At 38.8% G+C, this 14,437-nt stretch overlaps 1 protein-coding gene across 1 annotated transcript in view; it reads right to left on the bottom strand.

Annotated features, from left to right (window-relative positions):
* CPLX1 (complexin 1) overlaps positions 1 to 14,437 on the bottom strand; it is a 249,378-nt gene that overhangs the window by 54,806 nt on the left and 180,135 nt on the right. The window contains exon 3 of the mRNA XM_040420355.1: positions 9,728 to 9,903. Within this exon, the coding sequence (XP_040276289.1) occupies positions 9,728 to 9,903 (176 nt within the window). The remainder of the gene's footprint in view (positions 1 to 9,727; positions 9,904 to 14,437) is intronic.

Here is a 14,437-nt window from a genome sequence, read left to right as displayed (position 1 = left end):
TTAGAGCCTTATTGCTCTAATTATTAAATTCTTTATTAATTATGGGGCAGAAGAAAATATAAGATGAAGGTGAAAGGTTCCAATAACATTGAAAATGTTGTCAAGCACAATCTGTAGAGGACTGTCCTTGGGAACTTTTCTGTATAGAAGGCAAACCACATTGATGCTAGCATTTCATTATTTATCATTACTAGAGATGAGCAAAGTATTGTAAAATTTGATTCGGCTGCTTCGCAGAAATTTTACATAAAATTTGCATTGTGACAGATTACTTCGTCACAAAGCGCATTTCTTTGTAAGTAGTGGGTGCAATGACAGGGAGCGGCAATTGCGCCGCCCCCATCATTGTACTCCTCAGATACCACGTTGATACATGATCGCAGCATCTGATGTACATAACAGTGTAGAATTAAACAAAAAAAAATTATATGTACCTGCTTCATTTGCTCATGACAGGGCGGCCGCCGTCATCTTGATTTAAGATCTGGCGCACAATCTCATGCAGCCCTAGATGACGTCATCACAACGGACGGCATGGTGACGTCATACTTTACCGTGCACAGGATTTCTGCCAAGATCTTCAAGCAAGATGGCGGCTGGCTTGTCGTGACCAAATGGAGCAGGTAAGTATGAATTGTTTTGTTTTTTTGCACTATTTCAGGTTACATCGATTTGCACCACGAAGGACAAGGAAATTCGGCTTTTATCAAATTTATTGATTTTATCGAAATTCACTTTGTGGATATCGATTCGCTCAACACTAATCATTATATGTAGTGCATAAAATATAGAAAAGTGGAAACTAATGAATATTATTCATTTCAATAAGTTTAGAACACATAATGGGGAGCTTTTTCCGAGTAAAAATAACTTAAAGTGGATGATTCCCCACGTACTAACATATCTGGAGCATCTATTCTTCTGTCTGTATGTTGTTCCATTACTCTATTATTTCTACTAGAAGTTATGCATGAATTGCTATTAGCCTTCAGTAAGAATACAGAGGGGAGGCTACCAGTTAGGGGTGTGTACCTGCACAGTCTAAAAATGGCAGCACTGATTGGATAGAGTGAGTCTGTGCAGGTACACACCCCCAACTGGTTACCTCCCCTCTGTACCCTTACTGAAGGCTAATGGCAATTCATTTATAACTTGTAATAGAAATAATAGAGGAATGGAACAACATACAGACAGAAGAATAGATTCTCCCGAATTGTTATTACATGGGAAATGCATATAGCTATTTAAACAGACATGTCAGGAGTGGTGAAAGGTCCTCTTTAATGGAGATTTTCAGGTTAAAAAAGGTAATTTTACTGGTATAAATAAATGATTGTGGGCATTTTTAAATCAAATCCAGTTTTTGCATCTTTAGTCTTTGGAATATCACATCAGTTGAACAGCCAGTCACTGCCTGGAACACAGGATAATTGTTCTTACTGGTGTCAAGTCATCATATTTGGTGTAAATAGGGTGTGGTCATGCAGGACCACTATGGAGGTGAAAAGGTGAGCATGCTGTGGTGTTTTACATGTTAAAACTATTGGGCCTGATCCTAATTCTATTCATTATGCTTTAAAGCTCAATGCATGACGCAAAAGACACATACACATTTTTTTTTTCAAGCTTGATAAAATGAGAAGGAAGCATCTTTCTCTGATAAGATATATTACAAAGATCTTATATAGATATGAGCGAATTTCTTAAAAGTTCGATTTGGCTGATTCGCCAAATTTCACAAAAACATTTGCTTTGTGATTAATTACTTCGTCATGAAGTGCATTTTTTGGTAAGTAGTGGGTGTAATGACAGGGAGCTGCGACAGAGCCACCCCCATCATTGTACCCCTCAGATGCCGCGTTCATACATGATTGTGGCATCTGAGTGTAAAATTAACAATAAAAAAAATAAAAATCTAACTTACCGCCTATATTTGCTCGCGACGGGGTGGCCATCTTGCTTGAAGATCTAGGCTGAAATCCTGTGCGGCGTGAGATTACGTCATCACGCCGGCCGGCGTAATGATGTAATCTCGCGCCGCATGGGATTTCGCCCAAGATCTTCAAGCAAAATGGAGGCTGGCGGCCCGTCTCAAGCAAATGGAGGAGGCAAGTTAGAATTTTTTTGTTTTTTATACTATTTCAGGTTAAATTGATTTGCTGATACGAAGCACAAGGAAATTTGGCTTCTAAGCTAATCAAATTTATCCTGAAATTCGGATAGAATTCCACTTTGTGGGATTCGATTCGCTCATCTCTAATCTTATATTCACTCTTACTAGTCATTCATGAAAAAAAGGAAACCGTCACTTTTAACTTTCACAAAATTCCTTCTAGCAATATTTCATAAATATATTTATATGTCTATTATTATTTTAGCACCTCACATTATGATCCTTCAATGACATGGCAAGTACAAGCAAATGTATTGTAATTGAAGCTCCAACTTGCCATTACACTTTCCAAGACAGACACCTAAACCTATATTTCTGCAGTGTCTGCATCTTTTGCATGCACTGCAAATTAAATTCTCTAAAGTAATCTTTTACAGGGAGCAGCTAACAGAATAGAATTAAAGTGAAACTTTTATTCTGTCTGACAAGGTGCTTAAATCATAGCTGGCGCTTAGACACTCTTCTGGGTATCTGACAGAATAAGTGTTAATCAATCCCCTAGGAGAAGTGGAAAAGATAAACAAAAATCAATGCCCTGCTCCGAGCTTTACATGTCTCTCATTTGCTTTCTAAATTGCAGCTTCAATAGTATTTTTAAGTTCATATAAGACAATATAATAGAGGGCATCTTTTTAAATGGTCACTAGCTTTTCACACAAATCAATAGTATGAGACTGTAAGAAACTTTGTAATATATCTTATCAGAGAATAATACCTTGTTCTGGAGTTATCAGTTGTTTCTTCCCCTCCTTTTCTTTTCTAAAATGACTGACTATGAAATTTAGGACAAATCTGTCTTGGCTGCTCACTGAAGGATCAGATTACATCATCCCATACAAGTATATGGAGAGGGGAAGAATGAGCAATAGCTGAGTTAGGCTACTACTTGATTTTAGGTTTTAAGATCGGCATAGGATCTTCAAACCTGACCAAAATGGTTCAGTTTTGATTATACATCAGGATGCATCCTTTCTGTTAGGATGCGTTGTGTGAAATTGAAACGGAACAAAGTGGACCAGTCACTAAATACATTGAAAGTCACCGTTGACTTGCATTGTTTTTAGTGATGGATCCCGTTTGTTCAGTTTCAATGGCCAGACACAAAACCACAGCTAAATGGATACACCTATCTTTCCATTCAGAATGCATGGGGACAAAACAGAACAATTGTGGCCCCATTTTGAGATCCTCTGCCAGATCTCAAAACTGGAATGCCAAAACGCATGTGATAGTAGTCTTAGACAGTATTCCTACAGAGACACCAAAGACACTGCTGCAACTAAGTAGAACATTTATATTTCAGCCCAAGTCCTTTATTGACATCTATATGGGTCATTACTTATCTGTAATGTCCTCAATGATCCTAGGGCTGCTTATGAGTGTGAGAATGTTAGGAAGAATATTCTCCTCTACTTTCTGTGTGCTGTGGATGAGATCTAGTCTCCATCCCCCAGGTCTGGGAAAACTTCAAAACAAAAATCTAGCATATAGAGAGGAGAAAACTGGTAAAAAAAAAATGGCAGATACAAGTCATACTGCATAATGACTAGAAATGGTGTTATTCCTCATGAAAACACACTTTAAAATGAATAATACAAAGTTTGTTAAAAGGTTAGGTATTCTTTTAGTGTAACCAGATAAATTAAACATGAAAGCAAATAAAAATAGGTGACTAGATAAATAACATGCATAGTTGCATTATAAAAAACACAAAACAATTATAGTCCCATATGCTTATAATTGTTTCTTACTCTTTAAAGAGGTTTTCAGATTTTTTGGTTCTGATGACTTATCCTCAGGGTTGGTCATCAGCTTCTGATCAAAGGGAGGCCGACTCCAGACACCCACCGCAGATCAGCTGTTTGAAGAGAGCATGGTGCTCTGGTAAGCTGTGCATAGGCCATGTGAATGATGAATGGGACATTCTTGACCTAGAAGTACCACAGATTGCCGTAGTCTCTTCAAATAGCAGATTAGCGGGGGTGCTGGGTGTTGGACCCCCACCATTCAGATATTGTGATATACTACCCTGAGGGTAAGACATCATTAAACACTCAGACAAACCCTTTAAATCAAACAACCCCTGGTGCTACCAAGGCCTTTCTCTATTCAGCCACGATTTCTATATCATGGGCTGATAAGGAATAAGAAATATGAGAAAATGGCTCTGTAATTACAGTCTGCATCTGATGTATACCAGATCAGTAGATGTGGATGAATAAATTGTCATAAGGGCATGACAGAACAATCTCCTTGTCCTTGAAAGAGGATTGTCTTGTTTTAGGATGCATGACATGAATAAACTGTCTTAATATCATTGAATTTGCAAAGGCAAGGTGATTTTAATCACTTTTATGAACATATACAACTTATTAGTAAAATGCTAAAATAGAAATAGCAAATTGTTCCAAATATGCAGTTTGTATTATAATGAAACCTCTCCCCAAGGGTGAAGGTTGGTAAGGCTGGGTTCAACTTAGGAATGATAATACAAGGAAATGACATTTATTTCAGTAGGAAGGATTACATAGGTATGGAGTCTTTCAATTTCCAGGGGAAGCACATACATCTGATTTGAGCCCCAAGGGTAGGAGACCCAGCTCAAGCTTTCAACTCTTCATAGGCTCTGCAACATAAGCAAGAAAGGGGGTAGCACACCAGACAAGAAGAGCGCACCGATCTAGAAATAATGGGATGTTGAGTATGTGAAAAAACATTAAAACGTCTTAACTCCATATGGGGGGCATGTGATGGTATAAGCCTACACATGAAAGGGATCCTGTTATACATTTTTGTACAGGGCAGAAAATAACAGAATTTGTTGCTGTGTGTGCAATTTTTTAATGTTCCTCCTTTTTTCAAGAACCAAGGGAATGTTCAAATGAGAACATTTTTCATGCAGAAAATTCTGGTAGAATGAGTTTACACAGTATTGTATGGAGTTATTTGGCACTTTTATTCAACCTATGTGGTGAGAAACAGCAGATTTTAAGACATTTATTTTGTTAAACTGCATTGCTTTCTATACTGGTGAAAGTTCCTACTAACTGCCACAAATAACTACCAAAAATAAAAAGCTTAAACCTATGTCAAAACTGGTATTATTGTCCTTCCATTGCTCTCTCTTGTTAGAAAAGTTAATGAAAAGGAATGAAAGGGGAAAGGGATCTGTCAGGATTTGTTACAAACAGTTGCATGGTGAATGAGCCATAATGCCAGAGTGAATAGTGCCTAGCATTTGCAGGGCGATAAACATGTGACAATTAATACGAATTTTCCTTCATTTTTCTGACTATTTAACATAGTTTAAAAGGGTTGTCCGGGTTCAGAGCTCAACCCGGACATACACATAAGTTCACCCCTGATATTAGCATCGGAGCATTTAATGCTCCGATGCTCTCCTTTGCCCTGCGCTGGATCACGCAGGGTAAGGGCTCTTTTATTTACAATAACACACTGCCAGGTGAGGCTTCCGCCCAGCAGTGTGTTCGGTGATGTCACCGGCTCTGATGGGCGGGCTTTAGCACTGCCCTAGCCGTTTTAAAGGCTAGGGCAGCGTTAAAGCCTGCCCATCAGTGCTGGTGACATCACTGGACTCACTGCTGGGCGGAAGTCTCCGCCTGGCAGCCCTATGGAGAGTCCGGTTCGTCACCGGAACTCCAGAAAAAGCCTTCGCCCTGCGAGATTTAGCGCAGGGCAAAGCAGAGCATCGGAGCATTAACTGCTCCGATGCTAAAGTCAGGGAGGCTGCCTGGGTGAAAATGGGGATATGTCCGGGTTCAGCTCTGAACCTGGACAACCCCTTTAATGAAGATAAAGAGCCTTCACCTGAACTTCTTAAGAATGCCCCTTTCTCTTGTGTTCTTGTACTACGACATTTAACAGGCCCGAAGATTATAATTATTATAATTATAATACTAGACAATATTACTTAGCCAACTTAAAGGGAATGTGTCATTAGAAAAAATACATGTTTAACCAGTTTTTAGAATTTTTGGTGAGTTTTTTTATTTTATTTTCACTATCTATATTTTTTTTTAAAGAATGTATATAATCCTGCAATTTTTGCACCAACCACTAGGCCTAATAATAGGTCATGATTTCCTGTTCTGTTCAGGTAACTTTTCAGTAGCTATTATCATTTTCACTAGAGATGAGCGACGTTTTGAAAATTTGATCCGGCAGCTTTGCCGAAGTTCCACAAGAAATTAATTTTGAAGTCACAAATCAATTGTAAATCAGGTATACCCAGGCCACTCTGCCTTGGGGTATGGCCAGATGGAGTGCCCATGCTGCCGGTGGATTGCGCCCATGCTGTGGTGAAGAACTGCACGGCCAATCAGCCAGCAGCTACTTTTCATTTAATTATGCAGGCCAAATTGCATAGTTGGTCCACCAATGTGTTAAAATGGTCCCGGCTATAAATTGCTAAATTTACAGTATATCATGTATATTCCATGGCCTTGCCAAGACTTGGTTTATCTATGGTAAAAAAAGATAGGGGTATAGGCAATAACGTTAAACTTATCTCACTGCATCCAAGCTAATTTCTTTCTTCTATAGCTGAAATGGAGAACAAATCAATAAAACTGGCCGAAAACTAGAGACTAGCTAAAACGTATCATTCTGAGGAGTTTTAAAGCTTACAAACATTTTCGAGATGATTTGCATAAAGACCTAGAAGACAATTATACATGCCATGAAGAATGCATAAATTGAGCTTATTTCGGACAATTTAAAGCGTTAGATGACAGTACCGAGTAAACATGTACTTGTGCTGGAGACACACATAAGGTTCATAGGTTGAAATGGATGATTTAAATGAAATGCATACATAGTGCAATAAGAATGCATGGCTTGCCAACATTTGACACTCATTGTATTCCTAAGGCCTCCTGCACGTGACTGTATCCGTCTTGTGTTCAGCAAATAACGGATCCTCAGAATACGTATGCGGTCCATGTGCATCCCGCAAGATTTGCAGGACCCACTGTAAAAAAGCCTATTCTTGCCTGTAAAACGGACAAGAATAGAACAGGCTCCATTTTGAAATAAACGGGTCCATGTGCGATCTGCAAAAAAATTGCGGATCGGACAGGGACCAAAAATACGGCTGTGTGCATTTCCTGGATTCATTTCCTTTCCAGGTTATAAGAAGTCTCTCCTCTCTTACCACCATAGAAATGTAGGAGGCAGACAACTGCTTTGTGTTATTTCAGGCAGATTGTTGTAACAGGCTGCAAGAATTAATGGTTTTGATATGTTTAAGGACCCTAGTAGCTCCATTTGATTAATTATGAAGCTATCCCCAAGTGTTCACTTTAAGATAAACATTTATGTAGATGATATTGGATTTTTGTATAGTATGTTAAATAATTTAATAAAGGGGAAAAGGATATATACAGTTTCTTTCTTCTATTTTAATGATGGTAAAATGACAGTTTCGAACAGTAATGGTTTTGGTGGAGGATTTTGAGAATATAAAGATACCTTTTCTTCCCTCCACTTACTGTATATTTCCTCCCTCTTCTTAAATAATGTAAGTGCATATGTTTTTTTTGCTTTATAACAAGTAAGGTAAAGAATACCCAGCAAAGAAACCATATATTACATAAAAGTACACAAGAATATGAATACCATATTATAGTATTTTAGTTGATTCCCTTGAAGAAACAATTTAAAATGCTATATTCACTTCCGAATACATATTTTATAGCTAGCATAAAAATCTAATTGACGTAAAAAGTTATAAATTCATCGCAATACTGATCATGACAGCCTGCATTATAGTCTGCAAAATGTGGCTGGTTGCTTTAAATGAGCCCAAAGAATTATCGTCATTAACCCCTTAGTTATCATGAATTTTATGGTGGTTACTAAGGGGCTCTAGACTGGACTGTTTACGGTGGCCCAGTCTAAGCGATGCACGGGTCCCCATGCAGTGGAGAGCATGCACTCAGCTGTCACATGAGAGCCGTGCTCCTGCTCTAAAGGCCCGGACTGGCAGAAACCCTGATCCAGGCTGTTTTACTCATTAGATAACCAACAAAGCAACACTGAGAACTATTAAGCTAAAAAGGTATATTTTTATTAGACATATGGTTAAAAACATAGACAAAGAGATGACAGACAAGTGCAAAATAGTGCAGTACAATCCTGGGAGAGTTAATTCAGTATAATAGAGTAAAAAGGTAAGCGACCAAAAAATATATATATATATAAATGCCTGTATGTAAAGAGGACTCCTATACAAGAGCTACACTTGAGAAAAGTCCACAGTGCAAATAAATGCATTCAGTATGAAAGTGCAAGTGCGTATATTCAGTTGTGACTAGGGGACATAAGGTATAAATCCTCAAGTGTGGCTCTTTCCAAAAGTGCAATTGTATCTATACCGCTATAAGTAACAAGCGGTAAAGTGCAAGTGCAATATAGGAGATAAGAGGTGAATAGCAAGACCATGTATGGTACAAAAAAGGCAAAGGGCCGCAACAAAGATAGTGAAACATGCGGTCCAAACAAAGCAAGGTCACATACCGTTATGGAAGTAACAAGTCCACAGGAAGACTGCACACCCCGACGCGCGTTTCGATTTGAAACCTTCCTCTGGGGGTGTTTTACTCATTAGATGCTGCAGCATTATCGCCCGCGGCATGTAAGAGCGGACTCCCCCTCTCTCCCATCGGCACGCCACGAATAAGATCGCAGGGTGGTGATGTCTGTGCATACAGGCTGCAGACTAATTAAGGTCCACGGCCGGCCTCCAGTGTGTCCTAGCAGGCTTGTTGGTGGATGTCAGTATAGCACTGACAGTAAAATACATTGCTCTGCATGAACAGCCATCTTATAGACAGAACCTCTATGTGGACAGCACAGAAGATTTGTCTAACAAGGTGACATGGCTTATGAAATACAGCAAAAGGCACAGAATATCAACAAAGACTATATTATAAAGTGTCATATAGTCATTTTACCTAGCCATTGGCCACAATTAGCCATAACCTCTTTAAGTTTTTTTGTTTTTTTCTTCAAATGTTATGATTTTCTAATCTACCTTTTACACAGATCATTGATCAGGAATGAACAGGGACATTCATTTGGCTGATCGTTGGCCTGTAGTAATAATCATTTACCCCCAAATTTTTTATCAGCATGTGTATAAACTTTATGAACAAGCATCAAAAGATTTGTTTTATTGCTAATCACCACTCGTAAATGGCCCGCATAGTAGAACTATATGTGGAAAATATCTATTCTTGTTTCTGCTAATAGGAGGAATATAGCAGGATCCCAAAAAAAGTCTAACATGTGCATGGCAAGCTTAAACTGAGCATTGCACTTGCATTGTATGCTTTCAAATCTTAGCTTGTATGTTAATATTGTTAAGTAAGTAACAAGGACAACAAAGTGGTATTTGCTTGTATTGTAGCTTTGAGATAAATTTACAGAATTGAATTATGACCACAGTGATATGAATAGATGCTGACATCTTAAAGTTTTAATATATGATTAATGGCAAAATTGTAATTTTAAATTGTTATTTTCTGTCCTTACCTTATCCCTAATACCTTGCCTCATGACTTCTCTCTCTGCTTCCATTTTTGAATATTTTGCTTTCCTTTCTTCCTCCTGTTGACGCAGAGCCTCTTGCTGTTCTTCCATTTTCTTTTGGGCATCTGGATCCTTCTCTTCGTCCCCCCCAAGCATTTTTCCCATGTCTTTTGTAGCACCTACAAATGAAATTGTTATAATTTAGTAAACATGTATTTAACTGAATAAATTATCCTGGATACTTACGTTTTGCTTAGTTCATATACTACATATGCTAAAGATGCTTGACTTAAAACTTGACCATGCTAATTTAACCCTTCAAGTTATGTGCTTTTCTTTGAAACTCTAGTAGGTATAATGCAAACATGTTTACCTAGCACAATATACTTTAAACATTTTATAGGAGCGTTTCACCATTAATATACATTTCCATTAACGGTGAATCTACTGAAGAAATGAGAACAGGGCGGCTGCTTTATGTCCTAGAACAGAAGATCATGGTGACAATGCAATACGTGTTTTATCTGTGGAAGATGAGAGGGTTGTCCAACCTGCAAAAACCCTCTTGCTCTACCACTCCCTTGGTGCACTGTTGAGATTTTTAATTTACTGTATTCAACAGTTGCCCTTCAAATAAACAAATGGAAACCTTAAGAGGAAAAGGGCTTATTGGTCATATAGAGGCAATATGATCGCACCAACTGTTAAAACAGTAAAAACAACGAATAGCAATATAGGGATCCCAAAAGTTTTTTTTCCTTGTAAATAAATTATCAGCTGCCTTAAACTGGGTCGTACAAAACCAGTCTATGAAATAAAAGATAAAGAAGGCCTTTACAAACAGACAATATTATATGTAATACTAAAGGGGTCATATATTTAACAATATGCCCATGTGAGAGATTTTACATAGGTAGAAAAAAAAGACCCCTAAAAGAACATGTTAGGGAGCACATATATAATATAGAGTAGTGATGAGCAGCATCGGCAATATTCTTTTTTGCGATATTTGGCAAATTTTTGGACTAATATTCGCCATAAATTTGCAAATTCTAGAATTCGTGATCTCCAGTCAATACAGGCGTGGTTCACTTTTGCTACATTTTTCAAGCTGCTAGAAGTTTCCTGAGACTGGAGAAAATGGTTGGCAGCAACTTTCGTGACTGTGAGGAAGAACTCCTGATCACTGGAGGTAATTTTACATTACAGCACTGTTTATGATTAAATTTCGTACATCACAGTACATCACAGCACAGTAATTCCTATCACACTACCTAACACACTGCACTGGAACCTATCAGCTACACTATATCACTATCTAACCTACAATGACTATCTCCCACTAACTATCTGTATTATATATATGAGCTAAATATCTAATGTAATTGGATAAGGAATAGGATTCAGATGAAAGCACAGAGCACACTGCTCTCTCTCTCTGTCTCTCTCTCTCGCTCTCTCTCTCTCTCTCAGAACTGCAAAAAACTGCACAAAATTGCTGCTGGGGAAATTCTTATATAGTAAGGGGTAGGGAACTTTCCTATTGGTTGCTAGGGATGTTGCTAAGCTCATTGGCCCACAAGCAAGAAGCAGTGAGGGTACTGATGAAAATCTAGAATATTTTGAGATTACGAAGATATAGCACTATATTCTAGATCTTCGCGAATTCTCGAAGTGCCAATATTCACGCAAAAAATTTGCTTAGAATAGAATATTCACAATCAACACTAATATAAAGCAAAAATATGAAGGACACCCTGTATCGAGACATTATTCTGAGGTATATGGGAGGAAATGGAAAGGGTCTTCTGTATGCGGTATAGAGAAAGTTACAGTAAGTATAAGAGGAGGAGATTTAATCAAATATCAATCGAGAGAGGAGACTAGGTAGATTTTTTATCTTAATATTCTAGCTCCATGGGGTCTCAATAGTGAGGTAGAATTGTTTGCTTTTGATAACTAAAAGAGTCACATATGTGTATACCCAGACAACTGACATGGATTTTTATAACTCCACCCAGGAACCCAGCTAGGACTTATATAGAGGAGAATGGTATACCTGAGGAAGAGAAGAGATACTTCTCGAAATGCATTGGATTTTTTTTCCATTGTAGCTTTCGTAGCTCTGCTTAGGTGACATCACCCCGCTCCATACCAGAGCGCTAGCATCAAACAGGAGGCATGCTACCAGCTGGGGCACGCTTCCATCTAAAAAAAAAAAGAACTAAACTGCCTCTAAAGGACTCCAGGATTGAGCCAAGCCATTGGAGTTTTTACCACAGCTGGACTACCAAAGGAATAGACCCGGGAGAAACAAAGGTAGGAGTGATTTATATCACAAACCAACTGCACTATTCGTATAGGGTGATATTGGATGTGGTGGAATCTCAACAGGAGCCAATTAAGAGAGAGAGGTTTATATTTGATAGTTTGCACAGAAACCATACTGTTTATTATATTGCAATTATTTTAGTTAGTTGCAGTTCCGACTGTTTCTTGCAGCACTATCAGTTTGCATTGTCAAATACCGCAAGTGATCACAATTCTTGTTGGTCTTATTGGTCATATAGATGGTCTGCATGCTGATACAGTGACTGTATTAGTCTTTATTTATGCTATTCAAAGTAGACCCATAGGCATATGGGTGTGATTACTGGATCTGCATGCACAAGACTGAAAGATAAGAAGAGAGCACTCAGTATGAAACCTAGCATCTCTATAAATAAAAATAAAAACTTGGGCATCACATTCAACAAGCTATGGTAAACTATTGCTGCTAACCAAAAATATATAAAAATATTCTTAGAGTGCTAACATGACCAGCTCAGGAGTGCAACATGACCATTCCCACACCATAGGCACGAGCCACTGCCAGTGCAGGTCCAATGACTTGATATAATATTATCACTGATTTTTACAACACTTCAGCCCCATGCAACAAACCCACTTTCAAGCCAGAACCCATGGCTAAAACATCATATCATGACTGTGAAAAACCCAGGCTAAGATTCATAACTTCTTTTTAGAAAAAGCTGCTCTGTAGTTCAAGCTACCCCTTTAAAGAGAGATATACTATTCCAGTGGTGGCGAACCTATGGCACAGGTGCCACAGGCGGCACTCAGAGCCCTCTCTGTGGGCACCCACACTCTGGAAAAAGTCGATGGTGTACAGTCGTGGCCAAAAGTTTTGAGAATGACACAAATATTAGTTTTCACAAAGTTTGCTGCTAAACTGCTTTTAGATCTTTGTTTCAGTTGTTTCTGTGATGTAGTGAAATATAATTACACGGACTTCATACGTTTCAAAGGCTTTTATCGACAATTACATGACATTTATGCAAAGAGTCAGTATTTGCAGCGTTGGCCCTTCTTTTTCTGGACCTCTGCAATTCGACTGGGCATGCTCTCAATCAACTTCTGGGCCAATTCCTGACTGATAGCAACCCATTCTTTCATAATCACTTCTTGGAGTTTGTCAGAATTAGTGGGTTTTTGTTTGTCCACCCCCCTCTTGAGGATTGACCACAAGTTCTCAATGGGATTAAGATCTGGGGAGTTTCCAGGCCATGGACCCAAAATGTCAACGTTTTGGTCCCCGAGCCACTTAGTTATCACTTTTGCCTTATGGCACGGTGCTCCATCGTGCTGGAAAATGCATTGTTCTTCACCAAACTGTTGTTGGATTGTTGGAAGAAGTTGCTGTTGGAGGGTGTTTTGGTACCATTCTTTATTCATGGCTGTGTTTTTGGGCAAAATTGTGAGTGAGCCCACTCCCTTGGATGAGAAGCAACCCAACACATGAATGGTCTCAGGATGCTTTACTGTTGGCATGACACAGGACTGATGGTAGCGCTCACCTTTTCTTCTCCGGACAAGCCTTTTTTTTTAGATGCCCCAAACAATCGGAAAGAGGCTTCATTGGAGAATATGACTTTGCCCCAGTCCTCAGCAGTCCATTCACCATACTTTCTGCAGAAGATCAATCTGTCCCTGATGTTTTTTTTGGAGAGAAGTGGCTTCTTTGCTGTCCTTCTTGACACCAGGCCATCTTCCAAAAGTCTTCGCCTCACTGTGCGTGCAGATGCGCTCACACCTGCCTACTGCCTTTCCTGAGCAAGCTCTGCACTGGTGGCACTCCGATCCCGCAGCTGAATCCTCCTTAGGAGACGATCCTGGCGCTTGCTGGACTTTCTTGGACGCCCTGAAGCCTTCTTAACAAGAATTGAACCTCTTTCCTTGAAGTTCTTGATGATCCTATAAATTGTTGATTGAGGTGCAATCTTAGTAGCCACAATATCCTTGCCTGTGAAGCCATTTTTATGCAACGCAATGATGGCTGCACGCATTTCTGTGCAGGTCACCATGATTAACAATGGAAGAACAATGATTTCAAGCATCACCCTCCTTTTAACATGTCAAGTCTGCCATTTTAACCCAATCAGCCTGACATAATGATCTCCAGCCTTGTGCTCGTCAACATTCTCACCTGAGTTAACAAGACGATTACTGAAATGATCTCAGCAGGTCCTTTAATGACAACAATGAAATGCAGTGGAAAGGTTTTTTGGGGATTAAGTTAATTTTCATGGCAAAGAAGGACTATGCAATTCATCTGATCACTCTTCATAACATTCTGGAGTATATGCAAATTGCTATTATAAAAACTTAAGCAGCAACTTTTCCAATTTTTATGTAATTCTCAAAACTTTTGGC

Source organism: Bufo bufo, chromosome 2, assembly GCF_905171765.1.
Source record: "Bufo bufo chromosome 2, aBufBuf1.1, whole genome shotgun sequence".
NCBI lineage: Eukaryota > Metazoa > Chordata > Amphibia > Anura > Bufonidae > Bufo > Bufo bufo.
Note: the sequence above shows the minus strand (reverse complement) of the source record. Positions and strands in the feature narration are given on the sequence as shown.